The 14,873-nt window shown below is 30.8% G+C and overlaps 1 protein-coding gene and 1 long non-coding RNA gene across 2 annotated transcripts in view; one reads left to right on the top strand and one right to left on the bottom strand.

Moving 5' to 3' along the window:
- Positions 1-11,933, bottom strand: part of Spase22-23 (Signal peptidase complex subunit Spase22-23) — a 49,688-nt gene extending 37,755 nt beyond the window's left edge. The window contains exons 1-2 of the mRNA XM_065505295.1: positions 11,726-11,933; positions 11,404-11,670 (exon numbers count right to left, since the gene is read on the bottom strand). Coding sequence (XP_065361367.1) covers positions 11,404-11,670; positions 11,726-11,868 — 410 coding nt within the window. The 5' untranslated portion in view covers positions 11,869-11,933. The remainder of the gene's footprint in view (positions 1-11,403; positions 11,671-11,725) is intronic.
- LOC135953792 (uncharacterized) lies at positions 2,191-3,102 on the top strand. Its single transcript, XR_010576228.1, has 3 exons — positions 2,191-2,395; positions 2,449-2,706; positions 2,773-3,102. It is a non-coding gene; the product is annotated as an uncharacterized LOC135953792 (long non-coding RNA).
- Positions 11,934-14,873: the final 2,940 nt, after the last annotated feature.

Below are 14,873 nucleotides of genomic sequence, written 5' to 3'. Positions count from 1 at the left end.
GTAATAATAATAATTATTTATAACAATTATTTCCCTACAAATATATGTATGTGGTATCCTAGGCAACTCTTAATAATAAAATAAAAGCTTTGATTGTTTGTCATTTTTACAAATTTTATAATAATTTATAATTTTATAGGCAAACTGTCTTTTATATAAAAAAAATAGTAAACATATACATATTTTAATTATCTCGTGGACATCTACTTTTTTGGTGCTTTAATGTGTTTACGTTTTGACGACATTTTTAAAATGAACTTTTACTTGCATGTGTAAACGCTCAAGCAACTTGTAGACATTTCGATGTATTTTCGACATTTTCGATAATAATACGTATTCTCAACTTTCCTCAATCTACTTGCATGTGTAAACGCACCGTTATTTAGTTTTGTACATAACAAGTGGAGAGTTTTTTTGCACAGATCACACTCTATTGCTTCATCACTTTCCAACACTGGTGTTTGGCATTGTATACAATTGATTTTTTTCTTTTGATTGTTTAAGCTCTTTCGCACATTTGAAGGCATTTTTCATAATACTCAAAGAGCACAACTGTTTCTTTCTCTAATTGAACAACACTTAAATTTTTTTGAATTATTTTAAAACGATAATGCGATCAAGGTTAGATACCGCCTGGTCAAAAAAGGAATCAAAGGAGAGAATCAGAAAATCATCCGCATACTGAAAAACCAGGGTCCTATCATCCTCAAGAGAGTGAATACCAGCAGTGTATAGGTTAAAAAGTATCGGACTGAGGCAACTTCCCTGAGGAAGTCCATTAAAAACACTGACGGACATGTTACCCATACACAGCTCCCTTTCAGAGAGAAAACATGATATCCATCCAATCAATCAAATCCAACGAAATAGCCTGACTGAGTAGAATGTTTCTTAGTATGGAAACATTCACACAGTCGTAGGCATTGCTGATATCGATAGATGCCAACACAACTCTCAAACCCGTTGACTTGAGATATGACACCCTGAAAAGAAACTCATTCAAATACGTTGTCGTCGACATTTTCCCTCTGTAAGCAAAAGAACGAGCGGGTAAGACTCCCAAAGCATCAACAGTCGTAGTCAACCTTTTCTTTACCATCATATTCAACAACTTCAAAAAAACTGAGATGAGAGCAATCGGCCTTAAGTTCCTAAAATCATCTAGTGGAACATGCCTCTTGGGAATGGGAACAACCTTAATCTTCCTCCAATGTGGATGCAAAGTACAATCAAGAAAAAATTTATTGAAAACGTGTAAAAGAGACTCCTTAGATGCAAAAGACAAGGATTCAACCATATCATAAGTGACTCGATCCAAACCCCCCGCAGAGGCTCGTTTCCTTGAGTCAAGAACATCAGTGAACTCCTTAAATGAGAAAGGTGTAATATTCATATCAGATGGCCTAGAAGTAGAGAAAACAAAACGATCCCTAGATGAAACTTGATCCGCCAAATGTCTCAAGAAAGAACCATTAGCATCATCGTCCCACATCGATGGTCCATTGGAGTTGTAATCCTTCAAACTATTGACAAAACGCCATGCAGCAGCAGCATTTGGTTGATTATTCACTTCCTCTATTCTTTTTTTGTAATCATCACTTCTAGCTTTCCGAGCCGCCAATTTCCAGGCTTCCGAAGCATTTACAGAATCCTCCAGATTCTCCTGTGTTGGATATTTAAGAGCCTTACTCCTTGCTGCAATATGTTTCCTGAAGAGACATGAAAGACCATCATTCCACCAAGCCTTGGGAACAAATTTACCATAACCATTCTTGATGCAGTGATTCATAATACAGGTAAGTAATTGAATTGTCTTATCGGGGAACTTTTTAATGATGTAGTTTGATATCCCATCTAAGCCACCTGATTTTTTGGTATTGATGTTTTGAATTACGTTTTTAATTTTAACAGTGTCGGTAAAATGGCATGCATCCGGATTTGAAAGTGCGTCAAACCTGTCATCAAAGGAGAAAATGTGATTTGGAATTACATCCATACACGTTGAGATTCTTGATTCAAGATCATCCATCGGTGTTGTTTGGCGAAATATTGAGGAATAGTATTCCTGGAAATTATCTGCAATTTCAGCTGGGTTTATTATAACATTGTCATTATGTCGTAATTGTCGACAAAAAGGGGTTTTTCTTTTCCCAGTAAATTGATACATTTCTTTAATTTTTTGAGCAACAGATTCCTTGATAATTATTTTAAGGAGTTGAATTTGCTTAGACAATATTTTGTACTCACTGCTCAGTTTGTTTCCAGAGCGGTGAAAGATGTTCTTCAGATCTTTTTGCCACTGGTACTTTAATTTGAAGAATTTTTTGGTTCTCTCTGAGAGTGGATCTTCCCGTTCTTAATTATAATTTTCTGAGAGTGAGATTCGTGAATTGAGGTAAATGTAGTATTAAGCTCTCTGATTAGTATATCAATTTCGTGATTTTCCAGGTTTGCGTTTGTTGGGGGCATAATATGTCCATTTGAATTCCCTAAATCGCGGCGAAATTGCTCCCAATTGGTATTCTTATAAGAGACGAATGAATGTGGTGTATTCAAAATTAAGCTTGAGGGGTCTATTTTTAGTTTTAATTTGATCGGAAAATTATCTGAAAAGGTTGGCAGTGATGAGACGGAAAAATCTGGATTATTTCTATCGATGAATTTGGTGCTGATAAGAAAGTGATCCAAAAATGAAGATCCATTTGGGTAAGATGGCGTAGTATCGCAGATGCGAACAACCTCTAATGAATTATCTTCTAACCATTTTTTCAGGGCTTTTCCGTTGAGATTTTCTGTCACGTCACCCCATGATGAGCATTTTGAATTAAGATCACCACCAAGTATGAACCCATCAAAACCTAAACAGGATTGAAGAATCGTATTTAGATCCGACTCAAGCTGCTGCGACGGATAGTTGCATGGAATATAAATAGAACCAAATATATATCTCTTACGTGTGTTGTTATATGAGGAATTAATTTGTATAAATGAAGTACTTATCCCAACATTATTTATGGAAAAACTATTGTATTGTATAGAGTTTTTAATTGCCACCGCTACTCCAATAGGAGAATTATCATAAATAAAGTTATAACCCTCAAATTTGATGGACGATGTTGTTATGATGTAGTGTATTGCTTAAGTCAATTTGTCTGCTTTTTTCAATCAGAGATCGCACATTGAAAGATAAAATATTTAAGGATCTATGGTCCATATTGAGATCTTATATTGTTAAGGAGGTGTAAAAATTCTGATTTGGCCTCCGACTTTGACATGTTCTTAAATTCCTTTAGGAAGATGTTGATCTCTTGCTCCAGAGTTAATTCTTCTGGCTCTAGGAAATAATTAGCTAACTTTAGAAAGTCTAATTGAGGACTTTCGAAGGTTTTTGTTGATGCAAATTTTGTTTGGAGGTATCAGGTTGAAATAGATCAGCAAATGATTTCCCCGGTAAACGCATTGACATGTTCACTGCTCTATTGACATTTTCTTTCGCAATGGACTTTTCTTCCACTACTTTTGCCATCTTTTTTTGTTTTGCAGCCATGTATTTTGTATATGTTGGGCAACCTCTCCAGTTAGCAGGATGACCAGCCATTTCACAATTGGAACAGTAGGGATCCGAGGAGTCTTCTCTCGATCTTTGACATTCGCCAGGAGCGTGAACTTGGTCACATTTTACGCATTTGTATGCAGAATTGCAGTTGCGTGAAATATGACCCCAGCGCTGACATCTGTGACATTGAATATCGCTATCTTTCTTTTTTGGCATTTCCCAGGAAATTACTTGATTTTGCAGGCCATGAATATTTGATATGTCGCTCAATGACTTCCCTGGGAGAAGGGAGACCAGAAAAAGTCCCGAATCGACATTTTGTTTCATTGACCTTGCCGTTTTAAATTTCGTAACAGATGCGACCGTTTCAGGTACAAGTGTGTCAAGTTCAGATTTAATTTGTTCACTCTCTGTATCTGCAACCAGACCTCGTAAGACTAGCGACACTTATTTAAGTTCCTTCGGGGTGAACGAATAGGAGTGAATGTTTTTTGTTCTAAGAATGGCCATCATAGAGGTGTGAACTTTAGTATCAGCAAAATAGAGCTTACTCTTATTTTTATTGATGTTTTTTATTTTAAAAGAAAAATCAGGAATCGTAGATTTTAATGTATCTACTAAAGCTTTTATATTCACATTGTAAACAAATATTGGTGGACAGCATTTTGTCCTTGTCTCCGTTTATTCATCTTTATTATTTACTTGTGTTTGATTGCTTACCGGCTGAGAGTCCTGTAAATCATTGTCGGCCAGAACGCTGAGAATACAAAATTTATTCTGGTCTAGGGGACGTGATTAGCTAGTCTTTCAGATAGATCAGAAATATCCACACTTATTGGTGTTAAAGTGCTTTCTACACTTTGTCGTTTTCGTTCATTTGATATGTCTGCCACTGTTGTTGTTTTTGTACTACTTTTGTTTGTAGTATCAACTGGTGAGACAAATGAAGTCGTCGCCACTTCTTCCTCCGTAACATCATACTCCATATCATGGGGTGATAATGTAGGCATATGATTGCACTATTATGCAAAATTTATGCACGTCTTCTCAAAAAAGAATAATTATATTAAAAATTTATTTATTTGCGCTAAAAAAAATACGTCCGATCTTGACGGTGTTGCCACGCTTTTTTCCCTTAATTCTATAATTAATTTAAAGATATTCAACATATTTCAGACAACCATTAAAAAAATTTAGTCTGGCAAGCTTCCATGTATTTTCGAAAATAATAAATAGCTGACAACTGAAAACAAACCTGAAATCACAAAAGCAAATAAACTTTTTACAGCAGAAAAGGTGTATCTAGATTTTTATTAAATTTTAAGTGTTTTTTTTTTAAACAAAAGTAATTATATAAGAAAATTAATAAAGGACATATTGTTTAATTTATTTAAGAAATTTATTTTAATATTTTCCATGTAATAGCCGCAGAAATGACCAAGTGATTTGAAAACATTAGTGACTTTGCTGAACGTTTTAAAATCACAAAATTATGTGCATAAAAGTGGTTTGTGATTTCAAACCACTTTTATAAAATGTGATTTGCAGAACATACCTGTATGACCAAAAAATTTAATTTTTTAACGGCAGTTTCAAAACTATATTTTCAAATTTTTAAAAATTTTGTTAAACAAATTTCAGAATTTTTTGATCATCACATTGGGATTTATTGAGAACATAATAGGGATTAAAAATTTTAAAAAAGTATGACGTGTTGTCATATGAATTGTAAGTAAAACCTATTCAGAATATTATAGTCCAGGTAATTTTAAATGTAGTGACAGTTTTACTAAAATCGGAAAACGTTAACCTTTAAATCGTGAAGGTCAAATTTAAATTTTAAATTTAATATTTGGAATTTCCCATGGAAAAATAGCGAAATGTTATATATTTTTTGGCCGATTTTTTTTTTAATTACATTTTTTTTTGCAAATAAAATAAATATACACCTAAAATTTAATCATAGAATAATTATGCGTTTCTTTATATAAATAAAACTGCGGTTTCTTTTAAAATGTCGCTTGTGCATATACTTAAGTCGTAATTGCTAAAACTGTGACTACTTTCAGTTTTTTATATTTATAATACACAGATTCGCAGAGATTTCATTTGAAAATAAAACAAGTAACAGAGCTATATTCGGCTGTGCCGAATCTTATATATCCTTCACCAAAGTATACCTTAATTGTATGTAGAAAAAAAACTAAAAAAAAAATAAACCAAACGCACTCAAATACATACAAATTATGCACGCGTGTGTTTGATTTGTAATTCTCATTTCATTCCACATTGTAGATTCTACTCATATGCAGTGTTGCCACCAGGAAAAAACTACACATGCCTCATTCCTAATTTACACATACGAGAAAAAATTACACATGTAATTTTCGTGATCACAATAGGAGAAATTATCTAAAGGTGGTCCTATTGCGAATACAAGATTTTTAAAACGTACATGAAGACAAAAGTTTTATCACCGTGGACTATGGGATGTTTGGGCCAAATACGATCACTTTAGTGTCAATGGACAAAATGATGGACAATTTTCACTTGTGCAGATTTTAATTTATTCAGGAATTGGATATATGAAATTATTAAAGCAAAGTCAGCAATCTCTTTTTTTAGTGAACTTTTCTAATTTAATGAATTCTTGAGATCAGTTAAATATGTCAATCCCAAAAAAGATTTTAACAAATATTAATCAATGTTCATTCGGAGATTGTTCCATTGGATATTTTTACATTTCTATTAAAAATTTAACAATATTTAAAAAAAATAGCACCTAAGTGGATAGCAAAAACAAAATTTCAAAATTTGTTTTTGTTTTATATACAAAATTTTCAAATTATGAATGGCAAATCAATGCCTGAATTTTGGTGCGTTTGTTCTGTTCAGAATTTGTTATTTACAAAACAAAATCAATTTTTTAAAATTTTGGTGACGTGATTTACAAAATTAGGGACTAAGTGCTCTGATATCAGTTTTGTTTTCAGTTTCAAATAGGCTTAATTTAGACAAAGTTAAATATTTTTACTATTTGTTTAAAAATTATAGCGAAAGAGAAAAAAAGTAAATGAACACTTTCGCAGTAAAATCTTGTAAGTAAATAAATGTATAATTTTTGTAACGTTTATATTTTTAAAATATTGCGAACAACATAGCAATAATCTCCAAATTACTTATCGTATTTTTCTGCAAACTTTAATGTTAATTTAGTTCAAACTTGATTCATATCTTCATAAATATAATTCCATTATACTGAGTAACAAACGAGTACAATATAATAAATATGAATACATTTTGAGATACTGGATTTGTTATTTATCAACTAAAATAGAGGATATAGCTACTTTCCTTCATATAAACGTACATATTTATTTTCAGTCGGTTTTGAAATCTGAACAATACTAAAAATGATTGAAGACATACATTGACAATATACTTATTGTGGATATAATTGGAATTTAAAATTACACATGAATTACACATTCATTCAATCACACATGGGCTACACATCCAAGCTAAAATTACACACAATATGTGTAATTACACATGAAGTGGCAACACAGCTCATATGAGAACTCATTATAAACAACTCTCTCTATTTTGTTAGAGAATAAGATTTACAAAGAAACAAAATAGAATTGGTGAATATACTCAAGTGGCAACACAGCTCATATGAGAACTCATTATAAACAACTCTCTCTATTTTGTTAGAGAATAAGATTTACAAAGAAACAAAATAGAATTGGTGAATATACTCAATGTATTATGATCTGTCAAATAAATGACCGCATACACCGCCACCTATTGACAATTTTGCTTACTTTCTTTTTCCTAAACCTTAGCGTAGCAATTACGAAAACATCTAATTTTAACCAGCCGCGTTCAAGTTTTAATCATCCGAACAAACCACGATTCATTTAAATATACAGCTATGGACATATACGGAGTTGTCATAGAATCCAATCATTGTCGGAATCGGATTTGAAAACGACAAAAATTTACATTTGACTTATGTATGAAATCCAATGTAATTTTTTGTTTAATCACAAGACCAATGTACTTTTTCTGTAGTTTTCAAAACCGATTCCGTCAACGATTGGATTCTATGACAACCGCGATAAATGGCACATTTTACCAAAAACTCTTTCTTATGCTACAATACTATTAACAAAAAAAATATTTTGTTTTTTCCTAAGGTTTATTACCAGGGCAACCAAAAGTATGCAATATCATATTTTTTGCTGTGCGTCGTATAAACATATGAGTTAGTTATTTATCCGTTTCAGACAATTTTAAGAATTTTGCCATCGATTTGTTAGTGCATATTTTTGCATATTTTGCTCTTTACAGCATATTTTATCATATTTTGCTTTTTATAGCATATTTTGGCATATTTAGCTCATAACTGCATATTTTTGTTGCATATTTTCTTTTTTTTTATTTTATTATTTTGTTTTCTTAATATAATTTTGTTGTTTGCATTGTAATTTTTCATTTCTATATTTTACTATTTTTCGGGGTCCAAGGATACTTGTCCTAAGTTCCTTAAATAAAAAATTAGAATACCCATAATCGCTTTATCTTCATTGAATTTTCGTGGATTTAAGGGAGCTTAATTTCCGTATATTTGTGGTTTTTAAATCTACATGTAGAATAGAAACATTTAGAGAAATTTATGCAGAATATCCTCTCCCTACTGATCCTATACATATTTTGGCACATGAATTCAGAAAGTCAAATATTATCCTAGTAATTACTAAACAAATTTGAAGTATTAGACAGTTTAAAATTGAATTGATCAATTGATTATGATTGTCTAAGAAACTCTATGGAAATCTAAAACAAAGATTCAATTTGCAAATTTGAAAACTTAAGTAAATACATAGTCACCCCTATCGGCAATAACATGTGAAATTTTGTTCCCATGAAATATCCATTTCCCTCGAAGGGAAAATTGCTATCGTGATATTCCCCTGAACTTTTCATTCACAATAGTTAATTTTGTTCGTAGAAGCTGTTTATTGTTTACAAAATTCCATCCAAAAATTTCAAAACAATGGGAATTTTTCATGTGAACAAAGTTGATGAACGAAAAAAGGAAAAGGGAAAATATTTCATGTGGAATATTGATTCGAGATAGTGAGTAATTTATTGCAATAATAAAATGAAATGAATCAGATTATTTTTATGTATAATAACCAAATTTAATTTATGAGCTCAATATTTTTTTTACTTTATATTTATTTGTTTAATAAAACTTTGAAATTCAACAAAAAACAACTATTTTTAAGTGCATATTTTTTTATATTTTAAGAGCATATTTTTCGTTTTTAAGTGCATATTTTATGCGCATAAAACACTTTTTATAGAGCATATTTTTGGTTGCCCTGTTTATTACTTATTTTTAATATTATAAAATTCATTAATTAAAAAAATCTTTATTAAGAAAAAAACATCACTTAGAAAAAACCAAACATTTTTTGTTTGTTAATAGTATTTATGATACTGTAGCATAAGAATGAACTTTTGGTAAAATTTACCATTTATATGTCCATAGCTGTATATACATTAGAGTGACAGCCGATTTTTTTTTAGATTTCAAAGAGTGACGGGTGGAATATTGTGACACTAGGCCTAAAAGTTAAGTGCTGAAAATTTGAGCCAAATTGGGCAACGATTTCTGGACGCGCATCGAGGTCAAAGTTCAGATATATGCAAAATTTTACTGTTAATATTGAATAAATAGGTGAAACTCGTTAACTTTCTGCATTGTTTTCTAGAAATATGTAGATTTATTTATATTAATGAATATTACATTAAAAAAAAGTTTTGGAAATTAACCCTGTATCTCCTTTGGTTCAAAATGACCCAAAAACTCAAGTTTCATGAAAATCGGCCCAAAAATATGTAACATTTCGCTATCTTTTCATTAGAAATTCCAAATATTGAAAAATTTGACCTTCACGATTCAAAGGTTATCGTTTTCCGATTTTAGTAAAACTTACAGATCATATTTAAAATTACAAGGACTATAATATTGTGAATAGGTTTTACTTAAAATTTATAACAGTAAGGAAATTGGACTCATTCGCCTAAATATGGACAAAAAATTAGTTTTTCTTGAAAAACGCAAAATTTAAATCGCAGGTACGGAAAAACTGTAAGAGGTATTGACATAATTTTTTCATATTTTTATTCCCTATGTGATCTCAATAAACCCCAATCTGATGATCGAAAAAATCTGAAATTTGTTTAACAAAATTTTTAAAAATTTGAAAATGGAGTTTTGAAACAGCCGTTAAAAAAAAATATTTTTTTTGGCCATACCTGCGAATAGGTTAACGGTATCCTACGAAGACAAAAACTTATATACAAGTAAATATGGACATATTTTAAGTAAAAATGAGCTTTTATTTTAATTTTTCTCGAAATATCTAAATTTTTTGTTCAAGTGGCCTGAAACACGGTAATGGTCTGGCGAATTTGTAATAACTTTAACATTTTTTAATCAAATTTTGTCATTTATATCTCATTACATCGATAATTACGTACATATTTCGATTCTTTTGCATTCAATTGCAAAAGTATTTATTTAGTAGCAAAATTTTTTCAAAAACTGAAAAATTTGCATTTTTCTCTAATTTTGGCGATAATACAGTTTTTGGGTCATTTTGAACCAAAGGAGATACAGGGTTAATTTCCAAAACTTTTTTTAATATAAATAAATCTACATATTTCTAGAAAACAATGCAGAAAGTTAACGAGTTTCACCTATTTATTCCATATTAACAGTAAAATTTTGCATATATCTGAACTTTGACCTCGATGCGCGTCCAGAAATCGTTGCCCGATTTGGCTCAAATTTTCAGCACTTAACATTTAGGCCTAGTGTCACAATATTCCACCCGGCACTCTTCAAAATTTTAACAAATTTTTTTTTCCATACAACTGATTGTCACTCTAATATACATAGATAGATTAAATAGCTGTTACTCTCTATTGCGATGGTACAATTGGTACGCTGTATTGCGTTTTATCATCGCACAAAAAATTAGTTTAAAATGTTTTTATTTACAAGTTTTGACATTTCATTTTGTCATTCTTCGCTATTGTTTATTTTGTGGTGCCTGTGTTGCTTCTTTATGCGAAAGCGTTTGCGTAGACTACACAGAGTACCAAATTGTATTCTTATCGCATTTACCTTTCGTATCGAAATTGCTTTCGCATCGCAATAGAGAGTAACGCCCAGAGGGGTTACCAACATATTTTATATCATTGAGGTATTATATATTTGAAATGATTGACGTGTTACTTCTCTTTTACTATTAATTGATTAGTAGTAAAACAAGATTAGTTCACATTTTTGTATTAAAGGGATAACATATATTTTATAAAAAGAACTGCTAAAACTGAAATCATTAGATTTGCAAAAAATGTGTACATCCAAACGATGCTGTTTTGTTTCCCGGCAAAAATAAGCGAATAGGTAAAAATATATGAACCTTCGCTAAATCCCTGGTATATACGGTATAAATTCATGAAATCATTCAAAAGACATCAATTGCCAATTACGATTTTTTTTTAAACTGTTGCCAAAATTTTTTTTAACTTTTACCATAGCTGCTTTATGCAGGATGATGGTGTTTTTATCTCCGAAATAAAAAACGATTGTTGTTAATGTATACCTTCTAAACAAAAAGAGAGCAGGAAACAATTTGTATAACATTAATCTTAGTTTATGAAAAAATTTAATTAGTGTCATAGCTGTTTATGGTCCTATAATTAAGCCGGTTACCTCTGTATTGATATTAAGAGACGTGTAATTACTATAAGTTATTTACCTCAAGCCATTTCCATCGTCCCAGAAGTAATATTTTGTGTTCATATTTTTGAAGTCTAATATAGCATTTTCACCTCTACGTACGATTTTATCCCATAAAACAACTTGATTTAATACATTATCTGTAGTGCTGTATTCTGCTGTAATGAATAGGAACAACTGCTTTACATTCCAGTTGAACAAACTTGTTAAGTTAGTTTCCAAATCAAAGGTGATAAAACCCAAGTCGTGCTTTTCTCTTAAGGCACCATAATCTGGAACATTTTTCCTAAGAAAAAACGATTAACTAACCATTTAAAAATACTGCACGAATATATACTTACACTAAGATCTTAGCAGTATTAATATTAGATTTTACTCTGTAGTCCAAAAATACTGTTGAAATGAAACAGCAAAATGTTAAACAGGCTAAAACGGATAATGTGTAAGCAATTGTGGCATTTCCTCTGGTTAAGACAGTATGCATTGTAAGTTAAGTTTTTTAAATCCTGACTTTATATTTTTAATATGACACGTATATACAATGCATATATTTTAATTATATATCAATAGGGTTGTGAAAAGATTGACTACTGGGTAACTGAGTATATAACAGGGATGAGACATTCAGTACAATTGTACTGGAATGATTTAGTGCATTTTAAAAAAATGCACATATTGTATTATTATATAGCGTGTCTCCACGTAGCAATATATATTGAAGCAATTTTAAAATTTGATTGCGTCCATATGATGTTATACCGACGTTTTTGCTTGTGCTTAGCAATAACAATTGCTACGCAGAGATGGGACAAACCAAGATCCGCGTAACAGTTTTTATTTTCATATTTTTTTTCTGTTAATATTCACATTTTCTGTATTGACCTGCCTTCGGGACTTTTAACTCTGGGGTGTATCGAACACCGGCTTCGCTAAAATCACTTTTTCTGTATATCAAAATTTTCTGAAGTACTGTCATATAAAATCAAAAAGGAATTTTTGGTTCACAATATTAATAAACTGTACCATATTATATATCATATTAAAGGTATTGTGAAGCACTATTCAATGATACCCATAACGATCAGTTTGTTTTCCAAATATATGAGAAATGTACTATTATATGTATTGACTTAAAATTCATATAACTCTTAAACTAAGAGAGAGCAGGGAAAATATTAACGTTTTTGTGCTTCTAATTATGTGAGCTATCAACACCAAAGAAATTATAAAAATGCAAGCTGTTTCGCTGATCTTTATTTATACCATTTATATTAAATAAAGTTTCTAAAATTATATAATTAAGGTTAAAAAAATCATGTGTAAACATTTATAATTAGAAATGCTGAGGAAATTGCATAATATTGTTGTAATTATGCTTCCAAAAATACGGTGAATGGTGAACGTGAGAACAGGAATAGCCCTGATTGTCTCCTTTTACAACGCAAAAATTGAAAGGCAGACATTTTTCTCTTTTGAACTTGCCTAAAAAACCTTTTACATTTATGTGTGGTGATTGCTTGAAATACATACATAATGTTTACTTGGTACTAAAGGAAATTCATGATGATGTAAACAAGAGCAAGAGAGATAGAATTTGAAATATCACTTAACCAAAATGAATATGAAATTAAAAACTTATTAGAAGCAATTGAAAAACGTTATGAAGAAAGAATAAAAAAAGTAGAATATGTTCAGAAATCCTGTGAAAAAAATGTAAAAGAAATCCAGAAACTGTGCAATAATGTAAATGAATTTGAAAACAAAAACAAAGAAAAAAAGCGATAAAAGAAACAGGTGTAAATCAAATAAGAATGTCATACGCAGAGCCAGTTAAAAAAGTAACAGTGTTGCCAGATCAGAGTAATCATGTACCACTAATTGTGAAACCAAAACGCGTTAAATTATTAAAAAATTAATGCAAATCAGAATATTTTAAAAATATGTAAATATAATTGCATTAAAAAAAGTTATAATGAGCAGAGCAATTTACAAAAAAAAAAAATATGCTACTAATTATGGGAAATAATCAAAAATTTGTTTTGTTGGTTTTAAATATGTTTAAGATATCCTCATGTTTAACATTTTGACAACAGAGATATGGTGGTATTTTCACTAACTCGTTGAAAATAATCTGTCGCAAACCAATTTGATGACAGTGTATGTTAAATATGTTTTCAAACATCTCTTCTAATAAGCCCAAATAATTAATAAATTCAGGTGGAGGTTTAACCAACTGGCATTTATCAAATTACTTCTCTAATGTAAAAAGGAACTCTTCTGATATGGGTTCATCATTGAATATAGGGTTCGGAGAGTTGCAAGTGTGTGTTTTAAAAAATTTCAAATAAAAGTATCCACATACATAATTAAATGCATTTGTTCTTAGAACCTCTCGTTCATCAAATTGTATATCATCATCGAAGTTTTCAACAGAATTGTGAATAGGAGGGTTAGGCAGGGAAAACGAATTGCTTTCATCACCATTAACAGAATTGTGAATAGGAGGGTTAGGCAGGGAAAACGAATTGCTTTCATCACCATTGCAAACAGCTGAAACAGATTCTTCTAAGACTATTGAATAATCAGTCATTATTTCTTCTTCTGAAAGTTCTTCGCAGTTTCCATTTATCACAACATTATTATAATGTAGGCCCCAACGCTTTTGAAATGAACTGGAAAATATTCTGGAGCTGATAGATTTTACGTTTACTGAACCTTTGCGGATTTGTCCGAAGAAGTGTTCCAAACAGTCCTGACATAATCGACGAGTTTGTAGAGTTTCAAAGCCTTCCTTTTGCAGATCGACGAACAAACTTTTCAACTAGTTTCACGCTTTGTTACTGCATAAAATCTGGGTAAATGTGTTAATTTTTCAATTTGTAAGCACATTTTATTGAATTATTGGGATTATCAGCTTTGAAAAAATGTATAACATCTTTCCACGTTACAAGTTTTCGATTCAATAAACAATTTCGTGCACTTTTTAAAAGATAAGGAGAATCGAAAAAGAAACAAAAAACAAAAAACGTGCATCATTTACTATTAAATAAGGCCGTTCTTTGGTAACACCAAGTATTCTTGAAAATTTTACAAAATGTTTTCCTTGATCGCTAACGAAATGTCGTGGTTTTAATCCCATTAGCCTAGTACTCTGTTCATATTTGCGAAAAATTATGGTTTTTTCATGCGAAACATTTTATATGCTGTTTGACAGTTTTAATTTCGTGCGAAAGAAGTGCTGCTTATGTTATTTCGTGTGGAAAAATAAGGTTGCCAGATGTATTTCACATGTTTTCCACAATAAAAACAGAGTACTGCTTTTGCGAAATTATTTCGCATATATTTCATTCCAAATATTTTATATGTAGTTTGACAGCATTTCGCACGGAATTTTGAACAGAGTACCTAGCTATTTGCTGTAATTTGGTAATGGCTTCAAAAACATGTTTCTTAATGTATTCTCCTTTGCAGTTGCCATTAACAAAAAAG

This window comes from Calliphora vicina, chromosome 3, assembly GCF_958450345.1.
Source record: "Calliphora vicina chromosome 3, idCalVici1.1, whole genome shotgun sequence".
NCBI classification, from domain to species: domain Eukaryota; kingdom Metazoa; phylum Arthropoda; class Insecta; order Diptera; family Calliphoridae; genus Calliphora; species Calliphora vicina.
The sequence above is the reverse complement of the archived record's forward strand: the minus strand, read 5'-3'. Positions and strand labels throughout refer to the sequence as shown.